This window comes from Monodon monoceros, unplaced genomic scaffold (genome assembly GCF_005190385.1).
Source record: "Monodon monoceros isolate NGI ecotype Baffin Bay Population unplaced genomic scaffold, NGI_Narwhal_1 Super_Scaffold_7, whole genome shotgun sequence".
Taxonomy (NCBI): Eukaryota; Metazoa; Chordata; class Mammalia; order Artiodactyla; family Monodontidae; genus Monodon; species Monodon monoceros.
The window spans coordinates 96,211,343-96,222,524 of NW_021703784.1; the positions used below are offsets into that span (position 1 = coordinate 96,211,343).

Consider the following 11,182-nt stretch of genomic DNA (forward strand, 5'->3'; position numbering starts at 1 on the left):
AGAGTTTAAACACCCCAGGGTGTTGTTCACTAAACATAAGGTTATTTTTCTGAGTGAGACATTTCAAAGGGCTGCTTTTTTTTTACCACTTTTCCTAACAGCAGAAGTAACCACTGTTCTTGGAGAAGAAAGAACTGAAATCTGCCAAACCTCAAAAGTTGAGGTGGCATCTAGGTCTGGGGGGAAGATTTATCCCTTAGTTACCTGCCTACTTTCTACTCACACTTAAAGACTGGGAATTAAGCTTGTTGAGTATTTTCCAGAGAGTATGTTTCACTTCTTTGTTCCTAAGACTGTAGATCAAGGGGTTCAGCATGGGAATCACCACCGTGTAAAACACAGATGCTATTTTGTCCATGTCCATGGACTGGGTGGAGCTGGGCTGTAAGTACATGAAGATGGTTGTTCCATAGAAAATGGAGATGGCCGTGAGATGGGACGCACAGGTGGAGAAGGCTTTCTTCCTTCCTTCCGCAGAATGCCTCCGTCAAACGGCAATGTATATGAAGAAGTAAGAGATGAGGATGACCAGGAGGGTGAAAAAGACATTGAAGCCCACGACAAAGAAGGCCACCAGCTTGCTCATGCATGTGTTGGAGCACGAGAGAGCCAGGAGTGGAGGGACTTCGCAGAAAAAGTGATTCATCTCATTTGAACCACAGAAGGAGAGTCTGAAGGTGTCTGCTGAGTGGATGCAGGCATCGAGGAGGCCACAGGCATTGAGGAAGCCACAGACATAGGAGCCCATCCTCAGGAGGGCATACACACCTGCTATCATGATGGTGGTGTAATGAAGGGGCCTACACAGCACTGCATGGGGGTCACAGGCCGTGGAGGCCAGGAGGTAGCACTTGACGGTGGCAAAACCCACAAAGAAGAAGGACTGAGGAGCACATCCATTGTGGGAGATGAGTTTGTTTCCTGAGTGCGGTGCAGCCACCGTCTGGGGAGCTACGGCTGAGGAGTGACCCGGATCGACAAAGGAAAGGTTGCTGAGGAAGAAGTACATTGGAGTGTGGAGGTGGGAGTCTCAGTAGATGACCAGCACCATCCCCCCGATTCCCAACCAAAGTGATGAGGTAGATGAACAAAAATACCAGGAGGAGGGGAACCTGGAGGTTGGGGTCATCTGTGAATCCCAGGAGGATGAACTCTGCTGCTTCTGTGCTATTCTCCACTGAGGTTAACTTCAATTTAGCCTGGCAATTAAAGGAGAGGAGCCAGTGAAACAGATGAAAGTATAGAGGGATGATATAAAAATAGAAAACTAATATATATTGAGAAAGTACTCTGTGTAAGGCACCTGCTAGACCCTTCTATTACATTACAGCATTTAATCCTGTCAGATAAGTACTATTATGCCTACTTTCTTGGGAGCTTAACATTGACGAGAATAACCTAATTAGTTGGGGTCAGAGTTAAATTCACATCCTTATACTTCTGAACCCAATGTCCATACGCTCAGAGCTTGAATTATTCTACCTGTTTACATCATATGAAACAAAATATGATATGTCTTGTAGCCTAGCTTTTAAGATTTTGTTTATTCAGTTTTTAAAAAATCAAAAAGAGAACAGTATGAAGTAAAAAGTATAAATCCCTCATTCCTTGTTTTTTTATTCCACTCCTAAGTGTATAGCCTCCACAGAGATTTCCTGTATGCCAATAGAATTATATGGTACTAAGCATAGTAAGAGCTTACTGTATGCCAGGCACTGCTCCAAGAGCTTTACTTGAAGTTAACTTATTTAATCCTCAAACCAACTCTTTGGGGTTGATCATATTATTTTCCTCATTTTACACAAGGAGAAACTGTATAAATGTGTAAACTGTGCAAAATATACCCAAGGAGTATATATGATAATACTCTTATTTCAAAATGTTCACCTTTTTCAACAATGCTCCATGATATAAAATATGCAAATAGAGCATTTTGCTTTTTACTTAGATTATTTCCAGTTGTCAGTATATTTTATACTTGGTCTCTTTTTTCTGGCTACTGTCTGCTCCTAAAATCTAGTAGCTTTTAGATGAAGACTGGAGAGCTATTATGATGAAATAATAGTAATAATAATAAGATGAAGAAGAAGGAGGGGGTGTAGGAGGAGGAAGGGGGGAGGAGGAAGAAGAGGAAGAAGGAGAAGAAAAAAGAGAAGAAGAAGGAGAAGAAGAGAAGAAGAGAAAAATATCGCCCAAAGTCACATAACTGGTAAGTCTTGAAAGTGGAATTAAAACCTTGGTCTCTCTGATATCAAATCCAAAGCTCTTAACTACAATTTTAATGTCTTTAGAAGTTTATCCCTCAACAGTAATTCAATTGTATTTTATCTTTATATATTTAAATTGAGATTATACCTCTCCACTTCCTATCAGAAGTCTTTGTTATTGATCCTGATTACAATTAAGTTCTCCCTTCTCTGCTCTCCCAAAGCACTTGAGACTTGAGTGATTCACACAATTAGCTGAGCAACCACCCAGCCTACCATGACCCCTTGATCACATACCTAAATATTGGTGAATTAATTAGAACATCAATAGCAAAGTGTTTAAACATTTTTCATGCTAACTAACCCCACCACAAACAGCTTCTTGTTCTCTTGTCTAGCTGGGTCCACCTTTTCTGCCAACATATTAGCTAAGGCTCGTAGTATAAAAAATATTCAGAATTAACAGTGAGACTGGGGCTGGGCAGGCCTGGAGAAAGACTTGTGTCCTAATTCTAGTGACCTGTCTCTCTCTCCTATTGTTTTCCCTCAGTCTGATGTGCCTTATAGGTTCTTCCTGTCCCCGGTGGCAGAATGGGTGACAACAGGCTCTGACAGAGGAAGAGAGAAAGGGGAGAAAGAAGGGATTTAAGGGAGAAAAGGCTTCAGCTCTGCCTGACCTTGGTTATCTGCAACTGCAGTGATCAGATTGGTAAGGAGCCTTTTTTATACCACAAATGGAGACAGCCCAGCCTGTCGTGTTCAGATGACGATTACACACACGAGTGTCGCAGCTGGTATCACAAGGCTGGCTCAGCCAGTTTGGAAATGCTATTGGTCAGGAACCATGATAAAACTCCAGTCCTGGTTTCCATTTTCCACCTTTATAAACAGTGCTCCAGGGAATACCCCTGTAGATGTCCTCTCATGCCCCTTTCTTTTCCCTGATAAATTCCTAGAATTTTATATTTTTATCCTTCTTTTGCTTATTGACAGATTTCCATTCAGTAATGTGTCAACTTTCCAACCAGCAGCACTTTCATTACATTTAGCCAGTCCTTCTTTTTTCTTTTTTTTCCTTTCGACTTTTGTCATGTGTGTGTACCCTATAATTTAGCAGACACAGTATCCTATCATCTATGACAGGCAGTTTCCTGATATTATATATTAGGAACCTGGGGCCTCTTACCTGCAATATCTGTACAAAGCCCCAGAGCAGGACCCATCAACCTCATCACTGTTAACATCACGTGCTGGATTAAAAAAAGAATGAAATAATGCCATTTGCAGCAACACAGATGGACCTAGAGCTTGTCATACTGAGTGAAGAAAGTCATATAGAAAAAGACAAATATCACATGGTATCGCTTATACGTGGAATCTTTAAAAATGGTACAAACGAACCTATTTACAAAACAGAATTAGAGTCACAAATGTAGAAAGCAAACTTTCGGTTACCGAGGGGGAAACACGGAGGGGGAGGGATAAATTGGGAGATTGGGATTGACATATGCATGCTACTATATATAAAATAGATAAGTAAATAAGGACCAACTGTATAACAGGGAACTCTATTCAATACTCTGTAATGACCTATATGAGAAAAGAATCTAAAAGAGAGTGGATATATGTATATGTATAACTGATTCACGTTGCTGTACAGCAGAAACTAACACAACATTGTAAATCAACTATCCTCCAATAAAAATTAATTAAAAAAAAACATTATGGGCTGGACAGTTCTTTGGTTGCAGGCGGGGGTGAGGCAGGGGAAAGGCTGTCCAGTGCATTGTAGGAGCTTTAGCAGTATCCCTGGTCTCTATCCACTAGATGCCAGGAGCATACTCCCTTCCCCAGCTGTGACAAACAACAATGTCTCCAGATACTGCCAAATGTCCCAGACGTCCACAGGGTCATCCCTGGTGGAGAACCACTGTTCTAGAGATTATGAAACTCTATTTGTGTTCACGGTTTACTAAGTCACAATTCCATGAGTTATGTATATTATATATTTTACAGCATACACATATATTACAGACCCATATTCATGTGTAGGTGTATATATATGAAGAAACTGAGACTTGGTGAGATAAAGCAGTTAGTTCAAGATCTAGCACTCCAGCCAAATATTGCTGCTCATTGGTGGGGGCATCTAGGAAGGGAAAACTGCTTGCCAAGTACTGTGGTCCTTCAACTAAAGAGATACTCACCTTCCTATTTCATAAACCAACCTCTTCCCCAACACAAGGTAGGGTAAATGACGCAGAAAAACTCCAAAAATGAAAGGCAGCTGACTTCTGAATTCTATTCCAAAACACCTTCTCAAATGCTTATTTAATCCATTTTCACAGTTAATACTGACCACTCAACTATACGTACCTAAGCTGTTGGTCTGATTTCTAACAGTTATCACGCACTCCCTATATTGAATTGCCCCAGACTGCCATCTTCATATATTATCAATTAACATTCAAAGTATTTCTATGTTCTCTTGATGGACAACACTTTCTATTATGCATTGTGTCACTATTAATAAATGTGTCTGGATCCAGAGCAGCAAAGAGAATTTGGAGTCAGGGCAGAGAGAGGAAAGCTTTGCTTTGCCCGGCACCATCCCTGAAGGCCTGAATCTAAATCCCACTGCTGCCACTGCTGCTGTGTTCCCTCCCACCAAAGTCCTACAAAGGCCAAGCTTTTCTGCATAGGCCTAAAATAAATATCAGAAGGAGCCTTGAAAAAGTAAAGACATTTAAAGAAAATATTTAAAGGTAGCCTGTGATCAACTGCTTTATTTAATAAATAACAAATATGAGGGAATTCCCTGGCGGTCCAGTGGTTAAGACTATGCACTTTTACTGCCGAGGGCCCGGGTTCGATCCCTGGTCAGGGAATTAAGATCCCACAAGCCGTGTGGCATGGCTAAATAAATAAATAACAAATAAGAAAGCGTGTTGAAAACTGAAAACCATTAAAACTTCAAGGATTAAGGGATTATAAAAGCAGAAACCACCAAGACAGATAATCTGAAAATAAGTGTTATCAAAATTGTTTCTAAAGGTGTTTGAAGAATCACCCTCAGCCATCACATCCCATTGGGGGATTTCCAAAAGAAGATTCTCAACGGAAAACCATAAGACTAAATTCCACGAAAAAAGAGACAATAAAGGATTAAGGACGATAAAATATGAGAAAATCTAGCCACTGTGTGGTCTATGGTGGGTGCTCGATACAAACTAATTTATCTTTTCATTAAACTATCTGTCAATCAGTAGAAAACAAACTTACGGTTACCAAAGGGGAAATAACAGGTATTTTGTACCTGTTAATCTGTTTGGGATTAACAGATACAAAATATAAAATATTTATCTCTGTATAAAATAGATAACTGACAAGGTCATATATATTTATATATTATATATATTATATATAATATATGTATCTATTTGCTGTATACCAGAAACTAGCACAACATTGTAAATCAACTATACTTCAACAAAAAAATATTTTGAAAAACTATTGGTCAATCATATGAACTTGAGTCCCAGATTTTATTAACACCAGCTGGTAGCAGCATTCTACCTAGAAATGACTATGTCAGTTTCTGTTTAAGAAAAGATGACCCAAAAATTACCTAGGAGAGGTTCATTGTCTCAGTTTTTCATGTGGCACAGAAAAGTGGGGAAAATGGAACTGAGTCCCTTTTTTATACCTACTTCTGAGCCCCTTTCTCCTTAAAAAAAACCCATTATTTTTACCCACAGTACGAAGAATGTTGAAAAAAAAAAAAAGTCAGGGAAAACCTACCTAGTTCCTTGGGAATTCTGAGACCTTAATTCAGAACTGCCTTCAACTACGGGGGTTTTTGAAGCCTGCAACGGAAAAGAAAAGCTGTTCAGTCTCAGAAGACCTCAGATTTCAAAGCGTAAAAGATTTCCTGAGGCTATGAAGTAAGTGTAAAAGCAGTTCAGCTGCGGTTGCAGGTTGTTTCAGAGCTTGAGAGGTACCAAACTGTATGAGAGGCCTGGAATCCGCCAGAAGCTGGCATCTATGTAGATGTGGGAGCCTCTGGAGGGACTCAACCCCAATCCAGAGCTCAGTAACATGCAAACGAGTAATCAAAACATCACTTTCTTAGATTCCATATATATGTGTTAGCATACGGTATTTGTTTTTCTCTTTCTGACTTACTGCAGTCTGTATGACAGACTCTAGGTCCATCCACCTCACTACAAATAACTCAATTTCATTTCTTTTTATGGCTGAGTAATATTGCATTGTATATACGTGCCACATCTTCTTTATCCATTCATCTGTCTATGGACACTTAGGTTGCTTCCATGTCCTGGCTATTGTAAATAGAGCTGCAATGAACATTGTGGTACATGACTCTTTTTGAATTATGGTTTTCTCAGGGTATATGCCCAGTAGTGGGATTGCTGGGTCTTATGGTAATTCTAATTTTAGTTTTTTAAGGAACCTCCATACTGTTCTCCATAGTGGCTGTATGAATTTACATTCCCACCTAGGGGCAAGACGGGAATAAAAATGTAGACCTACTAGAGAATGGACTTGAGGATATGAGGAGGGGGAAGGGTAAGCTGGGAGAAAGTGAGAGAGTGGCATGGACATACATATACACTACCAAATGTAAAATAGATACCTAGTGGGAAGCAGCCACATAGCACAGGGAGATCTGCTCGGTGCTTTGTGACCACCCAGAGGGGTGGGATAGGGAGGGTGAGAGGGAGGGAGATGCAACAGGGAAGAGATATGGGGATATATGTATATGTATAACTGTTTCACTTTGTTTTAAAGCAGAAACTAACACACCATTGTAAAGCAATTATACGCCAATAAAGATGTTAAAAAAAAAAAGACAACTAAGAAAAAAAACCAAAAAAAAAACCCAAAAACACCCCACTACTTTCCTGAGGGAATGAAACATTATTGTGATGTGGAAAGGCTTAAAGGCCCAGGGGGAGCTCCAGGCCTTCAAGCAAGGGCTAAAATGATTGGTGATCAAGTTCCATCAAAAATGCCTTCAAAGGAGCTGCAGGGTCCAGCCATCCCCACTCAGCCTATAGAAGACGTCCTGTGAGAATTTGGAATTTGGTACTTTCTCTAAGACTAAACAGGGAGAATTTTTCATTTTAATTTCATTTTTATTTAAAATTTAAAAATTTCTAATTTTCATTTTAATTTCATCTATATTTAAAATTAGAAATTAAAATTTCTAATTTTATTTTATTTTATTTATTTATTTTTTTTGTGGTACGCGGGCCTCTCACTGTTGTGGCCTCTCCCGTTGCGGAGCACAGGCTCCAGACGCGCAGGCTCAGCGGCCATGGCTCACGGGTCCAGCTGCTCTACGGCATGTGGGATCCTCCCGGACCGGGGCACGAACCCGCGTCCCCTGCATCGGCAGGCGGACTCCCAACCACTGCGCCACCAGGGAAGCCCAAAATTTCTAATTTTAAATACAGATGATAGACTTCATCAAAATTTCCATTTGCCTAAATCCATCTCTAAGGAACCTCAAGTTACAAGGACTTTTATGGATCAAAAGAGTTTCATGAAATTTTTTTCCAATCAACTTGATTTTAAATGAGCTTTAGCATGGAGCTTACAGGAAGCAGTCTTCTCTTCCAGCCCCTACTGAATGATCACATATTGGATGCTTCCTATGTTTCAGCCCTTGCTAAGTACTACATGAGTGTGTTTTTTCACTTACTGTTCACCCAACTCTACGAGAAATGTATTGATATTATCTTTCCAGTTTTACAGTTGTGAAAACTTCAGTATATACCTAACACCCTAATCTTGGTTTCTAATAATAATCTCCAATAAAAGGAACTCCTTGGAGAACTGACTGATTCCAAGACTAGAGCAAGGGATACAACACACAAACTTGGAGCAGCTTGTCACTCCAGGAAGTAAGGAGATGCTCAAGTCTGTCTGACTTAAAGTCTACATAGTTTTACACCGTGCTCTACTGCTCTTTTTGGGAATCAGTGTAGAAGAACAGGGCTGCTCTCAGAATCCAGAAAAGGGTCCTGCTTCCCACAGGGACTCACAAATGCATGTTCCAATAGAGTCAGCTACAAAAGCGAAGCTTATTTACAATTTTTCTTTTCCTTTTATAAAAAAAATTTCTGTTAGAATAAATTTAAGTTTTTTTGATAAAATAAGAAGTGGCCAAGTAAGTAGCAAGCTAGGCGTTAAGAGGCTGAGGATGTTTTTGCACCACTCTTCAAATTTTGTAGGATCTAATCTTCTGACGCACACATCCAACCCGAAGACTAGACTTTCCTCATTGTTATTTTATTTGATCACTACAACAACCAAAGGGAGGATGGAGAGAGAAAGGGGGAGAGAAAGGGGGAGAAAGATTAAAAAGAGAGGAGGAGGAGGAGGAGGAGGAGCAGGGGGAGGGGGAGGGGGAGGAGGGGGGAGGAGAAGAAGAAGAAGAGGAAGAAGAAAAGGAGGAAGAGGAGGAAGAAGAAGAAGAAGAAGAAGAGGAAGACGAAAAAGAAGAAGAAGAAGAGGAAGAAGAAGAAGAGGAGGAGGAAGAAGAAGAAGAAGAAGAAGAGGAAGAAGAAAAAGAGGAGGAAGAAGAAGAAGAAGAAGAAGAAGAAGAAGAAGAAGAAGAAGAAGAAGAAGAAGAAGAAGAAGAAGGAGAAGAAGGGGAGGAAGAAGAAGAGGAAGAAGAAGAAGAAGAAGAAGAGGAAGAAGAGGAAGAGGAAGGAGGAGGAGGAGGAGGAGGAGAAGGAGAAGAAGAAGAAGGAGAAGAAGAAGAAGAAGAAGAAGAAGAAGAAGAAGAAGAAGAAGAAGAAGAAGAAGGAGAAGAAGAAAAAGGGAAGAGAAGAGGGAAGGGGAAGGGGGAGAAAGGAAAGAGAGAGAAGGAAAGAGAAAACTTCACCTTGTAGGTCCAACATCTAACAACTGTGACAATCTAGCCAAAACATCTGACTCTATAAAATAATTTAGTACTCTCTTTTATCTGCATTTAATATTCTAAAAAAATTAAACTTCTTAAAATGAAGACTATTAACATGGTAAAATGGAATAGTACTGGCTCTTGGCGAGTGAGAGACCCGGAATCAGCTGCTTACTAAACGGATAATTCATCATTTCCTCGTGCTCCTGGATTTATCTTCTTCCTCTTCCCTCTCAAAGGTTCTTCATTCCTATGGGGATACTTCTGCTTTGACTTCTGTGGCTCCTTCACCGTTGGGCTCCTCACAAGATCAAGCTGTGACTTCACCTTCAAATAAGTATACTTTGGGGTTTGAGAAAAATAAAGGGGAAGAAAGGGGCCAATTCTGACTTCGGGGTTAGTTCAAGGCCAGGTATCTCTGAGTTAATGCTGCCACCTTGCGGCCATTGCAAGCCTTTCCTGCGAGGGTTACAAGAAGAGTGAAGAAGCTACCAGTCCATCTAAAAGAGTTAGTTTTATGGACACATGGGATGTCAGCACCTTTTAAGACTTAAGAGATCACTAAGTGTTAAGGTACCCAAGACACCATGGCTCAGAGGTGATAAGTACAGTCCCTAGAGCTAGATGCACGGGTTCAAACCCCAGCTCTCCCACCACTGCCTGGATGGCTCAGACAAGTCACTTAGCCTCTCCATTCCTCTCTTTCTCATTATGGGATTGTTGTGAGAATTAAGTGAACAGATGTAAAGTACTTAGAATACTGAACACTGTATAACTGTGTGTTATCTTGTAAATATATAATTTTATCGAGGAATAAACAGGTTCATAGAGATGAAGTGATCAGCCTAAAGCCACGCCGCTGACTCACAGCATAATTGAAACCCGTGCTCTAAGACTCCTGACTCATTTCCATCCGTCAATTTCCCCAGAATTTCCCGAACTTCTCTTGAGTCCTCAGCCCTCTCCGCGGATGACATCAGCTTCTTTTAAGTTTGGGGCCACCTGATGTTAATGTCACATCAGCCACTCCATCTAAATTCAGGCTGCCTTCTGCCTTCCTAGCTCGGACCTTGCCCTCTTCTTTTCCCACCCCCTCCATCTATACCGTTGATACCATCTTTTCTCTACTTACTCTTGTGAGATCTTTACTGTAGCAATTAGTCCCATCCTTCATACCTTCTCTTACTTGCTCTTAACCCATGTGTCCACAAGCATGCTTAATTTACCTATCCTTTCCCCAAAACTCTCAAAAGGTTTTCTTCCACCCTAATAGACCCTTATGCTCTATGAATAGCCCTCCTTCTACCCTTACAGTTATCATCTACATCACCTCCCATCCTATCCTCAGTCTACTGCACCATAGCCTCAACTATTTCCACCTCCATTCTATTGAAACAATATTTTTTTAACATCTTTATTGGAGGATAATTGCTTTACAGTGGTGTTTTAGTTTCTGATTTATAACAAAGTGAATCAGTTATACATATACATATGTTCCCATATCTCTTCCCTCTTACGTCTCCCTCCCTCCCACCCTCCCTATCCTACCCCTCCAGGCGGTCACAAAGCACCGAGCTGATCTCCCTGTGCTATGCGGCTGCTTCCCACTAGCTATCTATTTTACGCTTGGTAGTGTATATATGTCCATGCCTCTCTCTCGCTTTGTCACAGCTTACCCTTCCCCCTCCCCATATCTTCAAGTCCATTCTCTAGTAGGTCTGTGTCTTTATTCCTGTCTTACCCCTAAGTTCTTCATGACATTTTTTCCCTTAAATTCCATATATATGTGTTAGCATATGGTATTTGTCTTTCTCTTTCTGACTTACTTCACTCTGTATGACAGACTCTAGGTCTATCCACCTCATTACAAATAGCTCAATTTCGTTTCTTTTTATGGCTGAGTAATATTCCATTGTACATATGTGCCACATCTTCTTTACCCCATTCATCCGATGATGGACACTTAGGTTGTTTCCATCTCCGGGCTATTGTAAATAGAGCTGCAATGAACATTTTGGTACATGACTCTTTTTGAATTATG

At 40.6% G+C, this 11,182-nt stretch overlaps 1 protein-coding gene across 1 annotated transcript in view; it reads right to left on the reverse strand.

The window, feature by feature from the left end:
- Positions 1-208: 208 nt before the first annotated feature.
- The window catches only part of LOC114887613 (olfactory receptor 1444-like), a 17,827-nt gene continuing 6,853 nt past the window's right edge, over positions 209-11,182 (reverse strand). The window contains 2 exon segments of the mRNA XM_029209400.1: positions 209-1,054; positions 1,056-1,199. Coding sequence (XP_029065233.1) covers positions 209-1,054; positions 1,056-1,199 — 990 coding nt within the window.